General features: G+C 36.8%; 1 protein-coding gene across 4 annotated transcripts in view; it reads left to right on the top strand.

Annotated features, from left to right (window-relative positions):
- The window catches only part of LOC106870177 (oxygen-dependent coproporphyrinogen-III oxidase), a 326,333-nt gene that overhangs the window by 272,731 nt on the left and 32,880 nt on the right, over positions 1 to 20,722 (top strand). For all 4 annotated transcript variants that reach the window (XM_052976448.2, XM_052976449.2, XM_014916177.3 and 1 more), the window contains 2 exons: positions 2,613 to 2,663; positions 16,047 to 16,121. In XM_052976448.2, coding sequence (XP_052832408.1) covers positions 2,613 to 2,663; positions 16,047 to 16,121 — 126 coding nt within the window. The remainder of the gene's footprint in view (positions 1 to 2,612; positions 2,664 to 16,046; positions 16,122 to 20,722) is intronic.

The following is a 20,722-nucleotide window of genomic DNA, read 5'->3' as shown; positions in this document are numbered from 1 at the left end:
CTCTCTCTCTCTCTCTCTCTGGGGAAAAAATCTGGTCTGTATTGTTATAAATGTGTGATATTCTTTTCATTAATGTTGCTGAAATAATAATAATAATAATGACAATAACGATTTGGGTCCCATACCAAATGGTGCTCATAAACACTACATCCAGATATCAGGAAACCCAAAAGCATCAGACCTGCCCACATCATAAGAAAATCTTTGCCAACCTGAAAATATCTGATTCTCTTAAAACTCTTTCAAAACTGAAATATTGCAAATTTAACAGAATCTTAGTTCTCAGATTCTGGTCTCCTTTCTTAACGATGTCTCATTGCTAATCATAAATAACAGCCATAGTAAAACATCCAATTTGCTGTTACTTGATGTCTTTGAGTAAGGCTTAAAAAGGTTTGTGTAGAACAAAACAACAACAATGTAAGTAAATAAATAAATAAATAAATAGGCGCAGGAGTGGCTGTGTGGTAAGTAGCTTGCTTACCAACCACATGGTTCCAGGTTCAGTCCCACTGCGTGACACTTTGGGCAAGTGTCTTGGATCTTCCCATGGCTCTTTGCATTCATAATTAATCAATGTTCTTCCCTCTTCATTTAGCCCATGTCTCATTTATGTATAAAAGCGCAAGTAGAGCAGCGCTGTTGAGGAGACTGGCATGCAGGGTCTTGCTCAGCTTTGCTTCGAGCACATCTTTTATTGAAATAAATGCCCTCCATCCTGCCCTTATTCTCTTCAAGATTTCAGCACATATTCACTACATGCCCCACATGGACATACTCCTTTACCACCTTAATTTCATTGCTTCTCACCTCTATTTGGCTTTGCACTACATTTTTGGACCAGATACATTTTGTTTGCATGCTATTCAATGAGACTAGCTGTGTATAACATCTGATAATCAGGTCAGTACAGTAATACAGTGATATATTATATCTTATATATATTATATTACCTGGATCACCTGGATTGGCTGATCTGTCTGGTGCCGAGTCGGCTCTACTGGCTGCAGTATTTGCTCCATTCCCCTCATGATCTTGCCATTCTCCTCCACATTGTTTCAAACATGGGTCATCATGTAGCAAGGTTCACAGACAATCAATGGACCCATGCAGTTGCCGAGTGGTACTCACGTGAACGGAAGAGACCACTCGGAAGACCTCTAGTTTGGTGGAAAGATGATTTAAGAAAGGTGTATAGAACATTATATATGAATTGTATTATATGTAGTCTATATTATATACATAATATGCACAATGCATAATATGTGTGTGTGTGTGTGTATGTATGTATGCATGTATGTATTATTTATTGTTTAATGTACACAGTATATAGTTATAAGCTACTAATAGTTTCATATATTGATGATATCATCTAGACATGTTTTAAAACCTGCCTAGATTAGATCTTCAATGAATGAAACTATTAGTAGTTCATAACTAAGTACTGTGTATATTAAACAATATTTATCTCTCACCAGATGGAGTACTTTTTTTGTTGATCTTACCTTAACGCAAAAGTAAATTATGTATTATGTATATATTATTCTTTAACAAGACGCAGGAGTGGCTGTTGGGTAAGTAACTTGCTTACCAACCACATGGTTCTGGGTTCAGTCCCACTGCGTGACACCTTGGGCAAGGGCCGAACAAAGCCTTGTGAGTGGATTTGGTAGATGGAAACTGAAAGAAGCCCATCGTATATATGTAAATATATATATATATGTATGTGTGTATATGTTTGTGTGTCTGTGTTTGTCCCCCCAACATCGCTTGACAACCAATGCTGGTGTGTTTACATCCCCATAACTTAGCGGTTCGGCAAAAGAGACCGATAGAATAAGTACTAGGCTTCCAAAGAATAAGTCCTGGGGTCAATTTGCTCGACTAAAGGTGGTGCCCCAGCATGGCCGCAGTCAAATGACTGAAACGAGTAAAAGTGTAAGACTAGTGCTAACAGTGATTTCAAATCTTTGGCCTGCTGAGCCATCATTGGACAGTCCAGTGAAGGCTTAGCAGGCTAAAGCTTCGAAATTACTGTCAACATTATTCTTGTTAATGAATAATAAATATATACTCTACAAAAAGTATTGATTAGTAAATACTTCAATTTTGATGTAAAATTGTTTTTGTTATAACTTAACATAAAAAAATATTGATGTAATATATTATACAAGGTGTCCATAAATTACCTTTACAATTTGAAAAATTCAGGAAAAATTTAAAATAATGGATAACTCAGCAGAGTTTATTGGAAAATGTAGACAAACAAATACAATTTTATTGGAAACATCAGAACACTTCCAAGTGGGCACTATTGGTTGCAGAGAAGTTGATTGATGGATCTCAACTTTAATAAATACAATTCTGAAAGTTGTAAAGATAATTTATGAACACCCTATATATATATATATTATATATACATATGTTAATATCAAACAGTGAGAATTAGTGAATAAATATTCTTTATTTGTGGGTTAACCAAGCTATCAATTATTGCATGGAATATTGATGTTTGTCTTGAAGTGTGTGTGTGTGTGTATATATATATAATGTGGGTGTGTATGTATACACATATAATAATTTTTAATATGTATCATTTGTTTATTTTCCAGACTCCTAATTCCATGAGACACAGGATGGAAACCCTCATCATGAGAATTCAGGTATTTTATTTGACATCAACTTTCCCTCCTAAATAAAACATTTAAAAGAAAGTCAATAAATGTAGCAACCTAGTAGCACCAAACAAGCTAGAACAAACCAATCTCTAAGTTTCTTTTACCTAAGTTACAGTCAAAGCTGGTTTGATCCCACTGTGTGACACCTAAACAAAGTGCCATATAGCTGGTTGGCTATTGCCATTCAAGTGAAATTTTGTGGACAGAAGTTGCAGACATCTCAAAAGTAAATAAACACCATCATTTTTGAAAGATTTATTTCTAGAAACAAGATAATATCATTTGGTGCATTTAAATACTTCATCTAGTTAAAATAGAGCAGTTTTGGTGAAGCATTGTGTGATGTTATGTTAAAGAGATTTGTTGGGTAAGGCCAAAACAGTGTGAGAAAATATAAAGTAAACTACACAAAAAAAAAAAAAAGACTTAGGGTCTTACCTTATATTTCTATATTTTGGGGCTATGACCCTTTCTTCAGGACATGTGGAAAAGTAAAGGATGGAAAAAGGTCATTTCTCAGATGTGTGTGGAATGATGGTGACATGCATCAACTATGTTGTTATAGCAGCCAGTCTGCATGTCACCATATGTATGTATATATATATATATATATATATATATATATATATATATTCATTTAACATACATTTTCCATGCTGGCATGGGTTGGATGGTTTGACAGGAGCTGGCCAGTCAGAGAGATGTCCAGGCTCCAATTGTCTGTTTTTTGGGGCATGGTTTCTACAGCTGGACACCCTTCCTAATACCAACCACTTTACAGAGTGTACCAGGTGCTTTTAATATGGAACCAACATGGGTACTTTTTATTTGATACCAGTGCCTGCAAGACAAGGACATATCAACTGAGAGAGAGAGTGGGTGGCCATGATTTTACTTAGTTTGACATGTCTTCTCAAGCACACCAAACCAGCAGAAGTCTTGATCCATTGTCATCTCTTATGTGAAGCCCATCGTCTGAAGATCCTTTCGCACCACTTCATTCCATGTCTTCTTGGGTCTACCTATTCCATAGGTTCCTTCCCACAATTAGAGATTAGCACTTCTTGGTGCAGCTGTCCTCATCCATATGCATCACATGACCATGCCAGTACAGTTTTCTGTCTTGCACACTACAGTTGAAGCCTCTTATACCCAATTTTTCTCTTAAATCCTTTGCGCTCTGTTGTACATGCACACTGACATTACCCATCCAGTGGAGTATGCTGATTTCATTTCTTTCAAACCTTCACATATCCTCTGTAGTCATAGCCCTTGTAGCATAGTTGTATGTACACAAGCATCATACAATCTGCCTTTCACTCTGAGAGAGAGGCCTTTTGTTCCCACTCTGTTCTTATTCTAGCCACTATGTTTATTGTACCTGCACATCTGCCACACACAAAGACTACTTTCTCTGTTAACCTTCTCACAATACTGCTGCACCTCTTATGTGTCCATAGCTTGTACTGGGTACACCCTATGGAGTTACCAACACATTTCCTACGTATCATGCTGGGCCATCCACCTGAAGGAACTTGTGATTTGTCTATTTTCCGACTTACTAGAACTTTGGTCTTAGCTAAATTAACTCTAAGACCTTTACATTCCAGACCTTACTTCCACACCTGAAATTTCCTCTCTAGTTTAGGTATGGTCATCAGCGTTGAGGTTCTCTAAGAGCAATGAGCTAGGTAGTCACTAATGACACTATATGTAGATGAATGGCACATGAGCTCTGTACAAACTTTGCCCACGGTCCAATAAGTAAAGTGAATCAACACTGATTTCAACAACAAATTTAGTGTGAAGGTGGGTGTCCATCAAGGCTCAGTTGTCAGCCCTCTCCTATTCATTATAGCTCTGCAGGCTATCACTGAGTTTAAAACTGACTGGTGATGAGAACTCTTATGTGCTGATGACCTAGTTTGAATCTTTAATGGAATTGGAGAAGAAATTCTAGGCATGGTAGCAAAACTTTGTATCAAGAAGCCTCAAGACAAAAATAGCAGAGTTAGTTGTTAGTAAGTAGGATAGAAGATAAGACGTCTGTATCTTCAGAGAAATGCTTATTATGCAGAAAAGAAGCATATACAAAATACATTTGCTGTACTCAGTCTATGATAAGGATACACAAGACATGTAGAATCATAGGCAGAATAATAGAAAAAATAGGCTTTCTATTTTGAAAATGCACTAAATTAATACATTCTTCTTCTCCTCCTCCTCCACCACCACTGCTGTACAGTGTACATATATACATACATCATCCTTGTACATGTTCAATCCACTGTTGGACGAATACCTCAGTATGTTCTCTCCATCAATCAGTTTGATGTTTTGCTCATCCATGTTTGGGTGCTGAAGAACTTAACAAAGTCTTCATTCCAACTTCTGCCATGGTCTTCCCCTCCTTTTTCCTGGATGTTGTGTCCACTTTGTCAACTTGCTATTCCATCTATTATCATTTCTTCAAACACATGTCCCATGCTGTGCATGAATGCCAAAGTATTAATTGGCATGTGATGTGTAGATAATCTTGTTGCTAGTTGTTCAGTTAAGTTCACATTCGTTAATGCTTTTGTTATTAGTTTGATGAAGGAACTTTGATCTGAAAGCACTAACAAATGTGAACTTAACCAAACAACCAGCAACAAAGCTATCCATTCATCACATGCCACGTTGCCTCAGATACACCAGCACATTTGCCAAAGTATTAATGAGCAGTGAGAGAAAATCTAGGTATAAAAGGAATTAGGTACTGCTTACAAATGAGGAAGCTACACTAGTATGGGCATGTGATAATCAAGAAGGATGACTAATGTATGCAGAAGTGCTGAGCCCTCCAAGTTAATGAAACCTTCAGGAAGGGGAAAGACCAGGGAAGACTTTGGAGGAAGTGTTGTAGGCTGATCTGAAGCTGCTACTCTTCATGGGGAAGATAACAAATGATGGTACCAACTGGTGATACACAGAGCTACAGAAGATCCATTTACCCTACTGGTAAAATGTACCCTGACGCAAGGGTTTGATTTAGAAGCTATATTTTGCACCCTGTCAAGCAAAAATAAAGAGTAGTTAAGATTAACTACTCTTGGCATTTACTGTATACAGGCAGCCTTCCTACTGTTCACACTGTATTCAGTTAATGAGCAGAGGTAATATAAGGTCTAGTTCAGGTGTTGCCAAGAACTATTCAACTTCTCTTCTAGTACATTCTGTGAAATAGTTGAGGTGTATGAAGAAAGCAAGCCAAATAACATGTTCAAGCATCAGTGTATGGGAGCAATGACTCCCAATAAGAATTGACTTAGAATATAATGACTCCTCCAACCCATGCCAGTATGGTAAGTGAATGTAAAACAATGATGGTGACTTAATTATAGCTGAAACTTCACTGTTATATCTCTGAACATTTCTCAGTTGGTCAGTCATTATATAACACTTTAAAATATGTACACATAATTCATGTTATCGCTGAAATTATATTTCTTTCTTTCATCTTTTATTTGTTTCATTCATTGGACTATAGACATACTGGAGCACCTCCTTGGAGGAATTAGTCAAACAATTTAATCCCAGTACTTATTCTCTTTTGCTTTTTTAAGCCTGGTATTAATTTTATCGGTCTTTTTATGCCAAACCACTAAGTTACAGGAACATGAACAAACATGTATTGTAAAGTTCCTGGCTTTGGGTAAAAGAAAATACAAGAGGATCAGTTAATTATGATTTTATCTGATATATTACCCCCTGAGATTCACACACTACAGTGGTCCTTCAGTTTTTCTAAGCCCTGTAAAAATCTCAGATGGTTGAGCTTCCAGCCAGGCCTTTCACAATACTTTTAAAGCCAGGAACTTTTCAGTACCCTCTCGTATACATATATATACTTTTATATACACATATATATACTTACATATGTATGTGACAGCTTTTTTCAAATCTACTCACAAGGCTTTGGTTGACCTGGAGCTATAGTAGAAGACACTTGCCCAAGGAAGCCACACAGTACGACTGCACCTGAAACTATGTTGTTGATAAGAAAGCTTCTTATTACACAGTCATGCTTCCACCTATAAAAAGTTTTGAAATATTTGCAAAGAAATTTGCAGTTTATTTGCCAACATCATATTTATAGGAAACAAAATCAAATATTACAAAATATAGGCAAGAATTCAAACCATCAACCTGCATCTTCATAAATATAGGGGAAAATATACTCAAACATTCAGTTACCTCTAATTTCATTCAAATGTATTATCAGGAGTGGTTGTGTGGTAAGTAGCTTGCTTACCAACCACATGGTCCCGGGTTCAGTCCCACTGTGTGGCACCTTGGGCAAGTATCTTCTATTATAGCCTTGGGCCGACCAAAGCCTTGTGAGTGGATTTGGTAGACGGAAACTAGAAGCCCGTCATATATGTGTATATATGTATATGTGTGTATAGATTTGTGTGTCTGTGTTTGTCCCCTGCAACATCGCTTGACAACCGATGCTGGTGTGTTTACATCCCCGTAACTTAGTGGTTCAGCAAAAAAAGATCAATAGAATAAATACTAGGCTTACAAAGAATAAGCTCTGGGGTCAATTTGCTTGACTAAAGGCGGTGCTCCAGCATGGCCACAGTCAAATGACTGAAACAAATAATAGAGTAATAGGGTGTATAAATCCTGATGCATATTCTTGAAATGGTAAATTCTTAATAATCTTGGTTATTGCGCAACAGTGTCTCCCATAAATAAAGCAAATATTCTAGTTGAAGTTTGACCAACTTATGAATGCTTTCAGAACTCTTATCAGAGGAGCAGACACCACTTTGTCAATATATATTTGGGAATTCAAGAACAATTTTGATATCAAATGGAAAATTGGGGACCGTGTAAATATCTATAACTGAAACACTAATTTTTTGTAATTTATATATCTCAGAAAAGTAGACTATTTCATTCCATAATGAAAATTTTACTCAATTGAAATTCTGAATTAATTTCATTTTGCAGACACAAAACATCATTTCTGTGAAAGAATTACCCCCAACCCTACACATACCTCAAATCATATATTATTAATTATTTGCTAGTATCCATTAGAGTTAATTCCTATGTTTCATTCACCAAATATTTACATGTTAATAATATCTCTATTTAATTTTATATTTATAATTTAACAATTATCATTTACATAGCTTTTCTCCATCAAGATCTTATATAATTGTTCTAAAACTTTATTTCTCTTTCCTCTCTTCTTTTCTACTTCTAACTCACTTTTAAATATACCATTCTGTAAGTTTTCTTTAAAAATAGCATATTATATAAAAGAGCCATTTTACCATTTTTATTTCTCTATTTTCTCTTTCATTTTTACTTTTCTTTCTTTTACTTCATTTTTCAATTACACACGCACAGATGCATACACATATTCTCACACACACACAGATGCATACACATATTCTCACACATGCAAACAGACACATATTTCTCATTTCCACTGTAATCACATGTAAGCATCACTGATAGTTCTATTGAGTCCCATCAACCAATCAAATTACGAATTTATTTTGAAACCACCATCATCGTTATTTAACATCTACCTGAAAACACCTATGTCTAATCACATGTGTTCGTTGTTAGCACATTATAAAGGCACATGGCTTAGTGGTTAGAGTATTCGGCTCATGATTGTAAGACTGTAAGTTTGATTCCCAGTGTTGTGGTGTGTCCTTGAGCAAGACATTTTGCTTCATGTTACTCCAGTCCACTCAGCTAGCAAAAACAAGTTGTACCTGTATTTCAAAGGGCCAGCCCTGTCACATCCTGTGTCATGCTGAATCTCCCTGAGAACTACCTTAAGGTTACACGTGTCTGTGGAGTGTTCAGCTACTTGCACATCAATTTCATGAGCAGGGTGTTCTATTGATTGGATCAACTGGAACCCTCCTTGTCATAACTGACAGGGTTCCAATTAGCCCATTATTATTAGATGAACTGAGATAAATTTCAGCTTCAATTAAATATTGTTACTCACTCTACTTTTTGCATTGAGAACTCTTTGTCATGTTTGCATGCACAGATGTCTGTTCACTCCTTTATCATCATCATCTTCATCATCATCATTTAACATCCGTCTTCCATGGGTGAGATGGTTTCACAATAGCCAGCTAGGCTGAAGCCTGCACCACACTTTTGTGACTTTTTTTGGCAGGATTTTCACTGCTGGATGCCCTTCCTAACACTAACCACTCAGCAGAGTGGACTTAGTGCTTTTTTTTTTTTTTGTGGCACAAGCACAGGCAAGGTCAGTTTTGGCAAGGATTTTACAGCTGGATGCCCTTTTGAATAAATAGAATCTGTGCAAAGCCTATCATGTGTGTGTGTGTATTTATCTGTTATCTTTTACATGCATTAGTCATTAGACTGCAGCCATGCCAGAGTACCACCTTGAAGAATTTTAGTTGAATAAATTGACCCCAATACTTTTTTGTTTCTGTTTTTATGTCTACTACTTATTCTATCAGTCTTATGTGCAGAATCGTTGCATTGTAGGGATGTAAACAGACCAACAATGGTTGTCAAGCAGTGGTGGGAGCCAAACACCCACACACACATGCAATGGGCTTCTTCCAGTCTTCATCTACTAAATCCACATACATGTCTTTTGTTGGCCTGAAGCTATAGTAGAAGACACTTGCTCATGGTGCCACACAGCGGGACTGAACCCAAAACTATGTGGTTGGAAAGCAAACTTCTTACCACACAGCTACATATGTGTGTGTGTGTGTGTGTAATAACATAATTTGGATGAGAAATTGAACGTAACGAAGTTTGAATGATAATGATGCATTGGAGAAATGAATGATTGAGCAACAATATTAATTATGAAGATGGCCACTGTTTATAATGTCATTACAATGTAAGATAAACTACATTGTCACGTTGTTTGTTTGTGTATTACACATGTTATTAGTTTGTTGCAGGAAAATACTTTCTGGTTGTATGGACTCTTTGCATGTGGGAGCTAGCTTCATTGTCTGCTGCTAGAGAGGGAGAAAAGATGAGACTTGTATTGTCAAATAGAGAGCATAAGCAGTGTGCTGCCCGTCTCTTCTCTATTCCATACCAGGATGTTCATTGATCAAAAGGCAATAAACCAAAGAGACCAACTAAACCCTTTGTTAGGTATTTATAAAGTATGGTAACCTAAAATAACCAGAGAAGATCTCAACCCATCCCCACCAATCTCCAAGTGCAGAGAGGAGAAAACAAAAGACCAGAAATCTGACAACAAAAATGTGGATTCAATCTTAAATCCTCTCAACTATTGTAGCTGGTCCATAAATATACATGTGTGTGTGTGTGTGTGTGTGTGTGGATTACAATTGAGGTTCTTCAAAAATCACTAAGCTACCAGCAGTGAACTGTCATTTCCCTGTCACCAATCATTTTCTAACTTTGCACTATCAAAGATATGTACAATAAGAAATTCTTTAGTTGAAAGAAAATAAAAACAGGCAAGGTTTAGCAACAGGAAGAGTATTTCGCTATGAAATAATACCTCAGTAATATATTCACCTAACACTATGCTAACATGAAAAGCAAACAAACAAATTAAAATATGTAAATAAACTAACACATACATTTAGTGTGTGTGGCCAATAATGTTTATTACACTAGCACTGCTTCTAATTCATATTTGAATTTATTCTTACATATGCATCACTGAGGTATGCTAGCAAATGGTTTTCACACTTTTTGTATTTAGTCATAGACTGGTGATTCAGTCAGCCCCTGGTTCAATTCAGGTACATGATGTTGATAAGCCATAAAAATAGCTAAATGGGATTTGGGGCAAGTTGTCTCACCTGTCTATGACTTTCAGGTGTATTAACATCGAGCACTTTGAAGAAGTCATCCCCACAGCACTAAATTGCAGCATACTGGCAAAAAGAGCAGAACACAAACATTGTGTATGTGTAATCAATGACGTTTGCTACACTAATGCTGCGTCTAATTCATAATTGAAATGAATTAACATTGTATATCAGAAACTATGATTTTTTTTCTGTAATTTCTGAAAGCCAGATGTGTAAGCTCTTTTCCTATCCTCATTGCAGCCCCATCTGAAGGCATGGACACACTTGGCAGTTGCCCAGAAGCCTTATGAGTCTAGGGGCCCAATCCTGATCTATGTTGTGGTTTGCTGTCAATAAAGAAGTACAATAGAGCCTGGTGTATTGATTTGTCCTGAGGCCAATGATATTGTTAAAATGGCCCTGCCTTAATCTCCGTTGAACACTTGTCCATTGTGGGTTTTTTTTACTGGGTGGTTAAAATATTTGACATAAAGCTGAATAAACTTGATCTACTGACGTTTCTGAGTTTAGATTCCACAAAACAGCAGTTTTTCACCAGAAAAGAAATTCTTTGAATCAATGGCCACAGTAAAAATAGCCATAAAACTGGCATAATACTGTGCTTGAACAGTCTGTGAGCTTGTTATAGTACACACTGTTGTATTTCTGATCTCCTCAACTGCAATGATTGACTATCAATCCTGTTTAGAATTTTCTGCAGAAATTAGGAAAATGGACAGAGTAAAGAATGAGACTAAATAAAACGAATTGTTATGGTATTTTTATTATTATTATTTTATTTATCTCCTCAGGGTGACACAAACCTTGTGAGTAGATTTAGTAGACAGAAACTGAAAGAAGTCTGTCATATATATATGTGTGTGTGTGTGTGTGTGTGTAAAGAGAGAGGGGGAATAGAGATAGATAGAAACATACATATGTGTGTGCATTGTGTCTGCTTGTCTTGATGTTGCGTAATGGTTGTAAATGATTGTCATACAAGCAATGGCATTCATTTCCAATATTGTGCAAGAATGTACTAGGCCATGGAGAAATATTACCTTACCTTGCAACAGTTGAAGGTTGGGGATAGGAAAGGCAGCCGATTGTAGAAAATCTGCCTCAATAAATTCTGTCAGATCCCTTTGAAAAGTAGACATTAAAATAATAATAATGATGATGATGATGATGCTGATGAGGAGGAGGACCATTTACAACCAGCAAAAAGTGAGGTGCCACTGTTTTCATACAGTTTGTTTTCTGGATTGATTGGTCGCTCGTTTTAGTCTCAGCTGCATTATCTCAGAACTCTCTGAATCTAGAAATTCCAGACGTTTTTTTTCAGTGATCATACAAAGTAAAATTTCCATTTTTTAATTTTGCTTTTAAGCAGTTGTTCATATAATAAGCACCTGGCCAAACTTTTGATTGGATCTTCTTTGGGTTATTTAACAAACATAAACGGAATCAATAACGTCCATCCATCCATCTTCTCCACCACTGTCCTTAGGAAGGTCATGGGAATAGAGTCCCCACCACTGTCCTTAGGAAGGTCATGGGAATAGAGTCCTCAGGTACCTCCTGCAAAGGGTTCTATCAGAAGCAACTGTCATAATTCTTTCTTACAGAATTCCCATATATGACCTAACTGAGATTATGGATATTATCTAACCAACACATTCTTGGCCCACCACCACATCTCCTGCTGGTTGTTGAGGGTAGAGTCCTCAAGCACCCCCTCCATATGGTTTTATCAGAAGCAACTATCATAATACTTTCCTGGTGAATTCCCAAATGTGACCAAATAAGACAACGGATATTATCCAACTATCTCATTCTTAATCTACCCCCACATCTCCTGCTGGTCATGAAAGCAGAGTCCTCAAGCATCTCCTCCGTAGGATCTTCTTAGAAGCAAACGTCATGATATTTTCCTGCTGAATTCCAAAATGTGGCCATATAAGACTATGGATATTATCTAACCATCTCATTGGTAGTCTGTAGAGGCGCAATGGCCCAGTGGTTAGGGCAGTGGACTCGCTGTCAGAGGATTGCAGTTTCGATTCCCAGACTGGGTGTTGTGTGTGTTTATTGAACAAAAACACCTAAAGCTCCACGAGGCTCCAGCAGGGGGTGGTGGCGACCCCTGTTGTATTCTTTCGCCCTGTTGTACTCTTGTAGTCTACCACCACATCTTCTGCTTATCATGAGGGTAGAGTCCTCAAGCACCTCTTCCATAAGGTCCTATTAGAAACAACCTGCATAACACTTTCCTGCTGGATTCCCAAGTGTGACCAACTGAAACTATGGATATCATCCAACCATCTTGTTTTTGGTCTACCCCTAGCTCTCCTGCCAGTTGGCTCAGCTTTAAGAATCTATTTTGTGATTCTTTCCCCTGGAATTCTAATCACATACCCATAGAACCAGAGCGGTGACTTCTCAATGAAGAAAAGTAGTGACTCAGCCTAGAATGGTTCCTTGATCTTTGGAAAACATAATTACAATAAAACATGTTCACGTATGACAACATATTTTCTATTAGACAGTGGTAACTATAATAGTTAGTATTGGTGTCTTTAGTAGTTAGTATAGTTAGTACTGTTGGCTACAGTTGTTATTTATTTCTAAGTCAGCTCTGATAGGAAAAACTTATGATTGAAGGCATCGCAACCATGACCACCCAAGTTCTTCCCACATTCCACCCAGACTTAGAATCCAATGTTTTTTAAGATAGTCAGTAGAAAGATATTTAGTTGTTATTTTTAGTTTGTCAAATGACCAGGTAGAACCTCCCTTCTTCATTGGTACACAGTAGTTAGTATTGATTAGTGTAGTACTTGGTATAGATAGTTATAATAATTTGTATTGATGGTTATAGCAATTCATATTGGTTGTTATAATTGTCTTGTTGTCTATAGTAGTTTGCTTTGATAGCTATATATTGGTGTGTCTGGGGAGAGTCATTCTCTTTTAGTGCCTTATTATTTTACACACCAGTTTGATTTCCATGACTTTTGGAAAGGTTGCAGGACGATGAAAATTTCAGGGAAAATAAATAAGTAAATGAGTGGAAACATTACCGGTGAGTGTGTTAAATGATAAGGCACTAAAAGAGAATGACTCTCTCCAGACACAACAAAATATATTTCAACACACGAATTCACATAAAGAATCTTGCAAACCAAATCCAAGAACGAAGTATATATTGATGATTATGATAGTATTGGTGGCTATTGTAGTTAATATGGCTAGTTATAATAGTTAGTATTGATGGTTATAGCTGTATTGATTACAGTAATAGTCAGTTTTGGTGCTTATAATTAATATTGATGATTAGTAGTACTGGTGGTTATTGTACTAGAGATAACTGTAGTACTTATATATTAGTTATAATGATACTAGTGGTTATAATAGTATTGATTGTTATAGAGGTTGGTATTGGTAGTTGTATTGATTGTATGGTAGTTAGTATTGATGGCTATGCCTGTAGTAGTTGGTATCAAGTGGTTATAGTAGTTAGTATTTCTGGTTATAATAGCTTGTATCTATGGCTACAATATTTAGTATTGGTAGCCAAAATATTATTGGTAACTAGAATAGTTGGTATTGATGATTAATAGTAGTTTGTACTGGAGGTTATGGTTGTTGTTGTTGTTAACCCCAGGTAAGTCCTGCTTGAGTATTCTTATGGTCAAAGACACTTCAGGCATGACCCTCTATTTTTCAGAGTATCTATGGCTACATAACTTTTTTGCAAGATAGTGAAGTCCAGTTTGATGAGGATTTGATTTCTATTTCTAGCAGCTCATGTGACTTCATAAAGACTCCCTAAAAAAAAAAAAATAAAGATCCTCCCTGAGTAACATAGAATCATAAGGCTGGTTTCCTGGTTCCCATGCAATGAAATGTTTTACTCAAGAATACATGTCACCCAATCCAGGAATCGAAACCACAATCTTACAGCCATAAGTCCAACACCCTAACCACTTAGCCACATGCCTTCACATTGGTTATAGTAGTTAGTATTAATGGTTGTTAGAATAATAACCTATGATGGTTATAAATGGTGTAAATAATTGTTATTAATGACTAAAGTAGTTTGTAGTTGTCATTGTTGCTATCACTTCTACTAGCAAAAAAGTTTTTTTTTTGCGGGGGGGGGGGGGGGGGTAGGAGTGTTCCTTATAGTAAAGGGTAGATTGTACAATGCTTGTGTTCAAAGTGTAATGCTGCATGATCATGCAATGTGGGCTTTGAATGTAGAAGACTTGTGAAAACTAGAACGAACTGATAGATGTGTTATGCTAGTGCACATGAACGCTTGAGTACAAATGAGTGAAGAGAAAAACTGGGTATAAGAGGAATTAGCTGCTGTGTACAAGAGATGTTGTTGTGCTGGCATGAGCATTCGGTACATTTGAAAGTTGACTGTTGCATTAGAAAATGGCAAGCACTTCAAGTTAATGGAATCAGTGGTAAGGAAAAATCGAAGAAGACTTAAGAGGAGGTAGTGAAAGCTGATTTGAAAACGTTGCAGCTTGTTAAGATGACAAAGGACCCTACAGATTGTCAGTATGAGATACAACATGAGACCCATCTGCACATGGCGAAATATATACTCAGACACAAGGAGAATATTTAGAAGCTGAAATATTTTGCACCTTGCCAAATCTACAGGGTGTCCGTAAATTACCTTTACAATTTGAAAAATTCAGAAAAAAATGAAAAATAAGGATAACTTAGCAGAGTTTATTGGGAAACATAGACAAACATAAGCAAGCACAGACATGGCTGGGTGGTAAGAAGCTTGCTTACCGACCACATGGTTCTGGGTTCAGTCACACTGTCTTATAGCCTCAGGCTCATTAAAGCCTTATGAGTGGATTTGGTAAACAGAAACTGAAAGAAGCCCATCATACACACACACACACACACACATGTGTGTGTCATTGTGTTTGTGTTTGTCACCCCACCATAACTTGACAGCTGATGTTGGTGTGTTTACATCCTCATAACTTAGCAGTTCAGTAGAAGAAACTGATAGAATAAGTACTAGGCTTACAAAGAATGAATAAGTCCTGGGGTCAATTTCTTTGACTAAAACCCTTTAAAGCAGTGCTCCAGCATGGCTGCAGTTAAGTGACTGTAACAAGTAAAAGAATTAAAAAAAAATTCGACGGGGGTTCCATTGGTTGTGTGTGTGTGTTTGTGTTTGTTCTCCTCCACTGTTTGACAAGTGTTGGTTTGTTTACATCCCTGTAACTTAGTGGTTTGGCAAAGAGAGTAATAAAATAATTTGTTTGACCAAACCCTTCAGCACAATGCCCCAGCATGGCCACAAGCTAATCACTGTAACAAGTAAAAGATAAAAGATGTGACTTTGTGGTAAGAAGCTTGCTTCCCAACCACATGGTTCCAGGTTCAGTCCCACTGTGTGGCACCTTAAGCAAGTGCCTTCTTCCCATCAGCACTTTGATATCTTAATAATACCCCTAATTCTTTCCTTCTGTTTCAGGGTGAAGTTTGCCATGCTCTTGAAGAACTGGACGGTGAAAAGAAATTCCAGGTCGATAAATGGGAAAGAAGCGAAGTAAGATTTAATAAATTTTGTCTGATGTATAATATTGGTTTCAGATTTTGGCACAAGGCCAGCAAGTTGTGGGGAGATACGGCAGGTCAATTGCATCGACCCCAGTGTTCAACTGGTACGTATTTTACTGGCCCCAAAAAGATGAAAGGCAAGGTCAACCTCAGCAGAATTTGAATTCAGAATGTGAAGACAGACAAAATGCTGCTAAGCATTTTGCCTGCCATGCTAACAATTCTTATTTCTTTTTTATTGTCCACAAGGGGCTAAACATAGAGGGGACAAACAAGGACAGACAAAGGGATTAAGTCGATTACATCGACCCCAGTGCGTAACTGGTACTTAATTTATCGACCCCGAAAGGATGAAAGGCAAAGTCAACCTCGGCGGAATTTGAACTCAGAACGTAGCAGCAGACGAAATACCGCTAAGCATTTTGCCCAGCGTGCTAACGATTCTGCCAGCTCACCGCCCTCGATGCTAATGATTCTGCCAGCGAGCCATCTTGATCTTTTCTTAGTATTGGTTTCAAATTTTGGTTCAAGACCAGTAAGTTGGCAGGAAGAGGTAAGTCGATTACATCATCCCCCCCCACTCCCACTCCTCAATAGGTACTTATTTTATCAGCCCTGGGATGATGAAAGGCAATGTCAACATGGACAGAATTTGAACTCAGAATGTAAACACAGACATAAATAGGACTGGATGGTGGGGAGGAGTTGAACACACCGACCCCTGCCCAGTTCTCTATAGGTACCTATTTTACTGACTCTGAAAAAATGAATGGTGATATGATATGCTTGAGATGACCTGTTGAGCCAAGTAAGACCAAAATCGTAAGTGTGGCCAGTGCCCCCCTGAGTGGCTCCCATTCTAGTGGCACATAAAATGTATCATCCAAACATTGTCGATGCCACTGCTCCCTGACTGGCTCCCATGCCCGTGGCACATAAAAAGCTCTATCTGAATGCAATTGATGCCAGGCCCGCCTGACCAGCTCCTGTGCTGGTGGCACGTAAAAAGCATCCAGTACACTCTCGGAGCAGTTGACGTTAGGAAGGGCATCCAGTTGTAGAAACATTGCCAGATCAGGCTGGAGCCTGGTGCAGCCACTGGCTTTCCAGACCTCAGTTAAACCGTCCAATCCATGCCAGCATAGAAAACAGACGTTAAACGATGATGATGACAGTGACAATGAATGTAAAGATAGACAAAAATGCCGCAAAGCATTTTGTCTTGTATGGTAATAATTCTGCCAGTTTGCCACCTTACAATCTAGGAATATTAATTTCTAGCATAGGTACAAAGCATGAAATTTGAGGAAAATGGGGATTCAAGTGATACCATTAACTCCCAGAACTTGACCTGTAGTTTATTTCATCTGCCCTGGGGGGATAAAAATATAAAGTTAATCTTGATATGATTTGAACTCAAAACATAAAGAGCTGGAAGAAATACCACAGGCATTTTACCATACACTTGAAGAATTCTACCAATCTTTTACTCATAACATGCTAGAAATAAAACCAAGTCATCTCTAAATAACCATGTCATCTTTGAAAAATTGGACACTTTCGTCATGATCCCAGATACATCTAGTTTAAACACAACCACCTCCTTCTAGAAAGAGTGACAAGATGTTCACAGCTCGAATACCGTTGAATATAGGTCTGCTTCATCAGAGTTGAGCTAGGGCTACACAGCAACAGTAGCAATATTCCTAAGTAATTATGAAATAACTTCTCATTGTGAAATTCTACTTGTGATGGTTAAACTTAGCTTTCTGTTTTTGTAGTGTCCATTAAATAAGAATTAATAATATATTGGAGATAATTTGAATGCTTATATCCTTTCTATATCAGAATTAACTTTGAACATGAGCAAGAAACTATTGATGCTGTTATTAATGCTTCCATTGGTGAGCTGGTTGAATCATTAGCATGCCAGACAACAACATGCTTAGTGGCTTTCTTCCGTTTTATGTTCTGAGTTCAAATTCTGCCAAGGTCAATTTTGCTTTTCATCCTTTCAGGGTAAAATAAATACCACTCAAATACTGGGGGACAATGTAATTTCATGCCTCGTGCCTTTGTAGAAAGGATTGTTATCATTTATTATTCTTGAACTGGAAATATGGTTAGCATGCCAGACAAAATGCTTGGCAGTTTTTCTTGTGCTCTGAGTTCAAATCTAGCTGAGATTGACTTTGCCTTTCATCCTTTCAGGATTAATAAAATAAGTACCAGTTGAGCACTGGGGTCGATGTAATCAACTAGCCTCGACCCACCCCAAATTCCTGGCCTTGAGCCTCTGGCAGAATCATTAGCACACTGAGCAAAATGCTTAGTGGTATTTTGTCCAGTTTTGCGTTCTGAGTTCAAATTCTGCCGAGGTCAACGTTGCCTTTCATCTTTTCAGGGTTGATAAAATAAGGACCAGTGAAACACTGGGGTTACTGTAATTGACTTAATCCCCTCCCCCAAGCTGCCCTTGTGGAAAAAATTTGAAATCATTATTATTATTATTATTAAAGCAGTGAGATGGCAGAATTGTTAGTACGCCGGGTGAAATGCTTAACAGAATTTAATCTGTTGCGAGCTGGCAGAATCGTTAGCATGCCGGGCAAAATACTTAGTGGTTTTTCGTCTGCCGTTACGTTCTGAGTTCAAATTCTGCCGAGGTCGACTTTGCCTTTCATCCTTTCGGGGTCGATAAATTAAGTACCAGTTACGCACTGGGGTCGATGTAATCGACTTAACCCATTTGTCTGTCCTTGTTTGTCCCCTCTATGTTTAGCCCCTTGTGGGCAATAAAGAAATAAGAATTTAATCTGTTGCTACATTCTGAGTTCAAATTTCACCGAGGTCAACTTTGCCTTTCATCCTTTCAGGATCAATAAATTAAGTACCAGTGAATTACTGGGGTTGGTGTAATCGACAATTCCTCTCCCCCAAAATTCCAAGCTTTGTGCTTATAGTAGAAAAGATTATTATTATTGGTTAGGGCAGTGGACTCGTGGTCATAGGATCGTGGTTTCGATTCCCAGACCGGGCGTTGTGAGTGTTTATTGAGCGAAAACACCTAAAGCTCCATGAGGGTCCGGCAGGGGATGGTGGCGAACCCTGCTGTTCTCTTTCGCCACAACTTTCTCTCACTCTTACTTCCTGTTTCTGTTGTGCCTGTAATTCAAAGGGTCAGCCTTGTCACACTCTGTGTCACGCTGAATATTCCCGAGAACTACGTTAAGGGTACACGCGTCTGTGGAGTGCTCAGCCACTTGCACGTTAATTTCACGAGCAGGCTGTTCCATTGATCGGATCAACTGGAACCCTCGACGTCGTAAGCGACGGACTGCCAACAACATATTATTATTATTATTATTAAAGTGGTAAGTTGGCAGAATTGTTAGCATCACAGGACAAAATGCTTAGCAGCATCTCTTCCAGCTTTGCATTCCGAGTTCAAATTCCACCAGTGAAACTTTGTCTTCCACCCAACAAAATTTAAGGCCTTGTGCCTATTGTTGTTGTTGTTGTTGCTGAATGATTCTGTGAATACATTAGTCTTATCACATCTGTGATGAGACTGGAACAGAGACATTCTTTCAGAAAATTGCATTAACAGAATTAGTGTGATCAGCTCCTTCTTTTCCAAACTAATCTTTCTATAATTTATTCTTCATTGTGATTAAAATGATTAGTGAAAAACCAATTAAAATAATTAAAATTTAATTTTTAATTGTAGATTACCTCATTTTAAAACATTTTTTTTTTCTGTTTTATTATATTATATTATATTTTACTTTATTTATTCATTTATGTATGTCTTTTTTTTTTTGTAAATATCTGATGCTAAAATACCAAGTGCCATTCTGCTCTGAGGCTGCTTAAGTATTGTTTTGTTTCATTTTTTTGATATTTTTTTAAATCTTTTTTTTTAACAGATCCTTTGTGATTTTTTTTTTAAAACATTATATCATTAGAGTTCTCTTCCCATTGTACATCATTTCAATTTTCCTTCATTTCAAGCCACTCTTTATTATTATTATTATTATTTAAAAAATTTTTTTTTTTAGTGTTATTATTATTATTATTATTATTATTATTTTTGTTTTTTTTTAGTGTTATTATTATTATTATTATTATTTTTTTTTTTTTTTTTTTTTTAGTGTTATTATTATTATTATTATTTTTTTTTTAGTGTTATTATTATTATTATTATTATTATTATTGTTATTATTATTTTTTTTTAGTGTTATTATTATTATTATTATTTTTTTTTTTTAGTGTTATTATTATTATTATTTTTTTTTAGTGTTATTATTATTATTATTATTATTATTATTATTATTATTATTATTATTATTGTTATTATTATTTTTTTTTAGTGTTATTATCATTATCATTATTATTATTATTATTATTATTATTATTATTATTATACAGCTTCCTCTTATCAACACTTATAGCTGATATTATGTGTCCTCTAAGATAGAGATAGATTCATCAGCCACAATCAGTGATGGTTAAGTCACGTGGTTAGGTCATCAGCAGGGGTTGGATATATGAAGTAGTAGTTATAATTGTCATGCATGCCACCATCAT

The sequence above is a fragment of the Octopus bimaculoides genome, chromosome 25 (assembly GCF_046866305.1).
Source record: "Octopus bimaculoides isolate indiv1 chromosome 25, ASM4686630v1, whole genome shotgun sequence".
Lineage (NCBI taxonomy): Eukaryota > Metazoa > Mollusca > Cephalopoda > Octopoda > Octopodidae > Octopus > Octopus bimaculoides.
The sequence above is the reverse complement of the archived record's forward strand: the minus strand, read 5'-3'. Positions and strand labels throughout refer to the sequence as shown.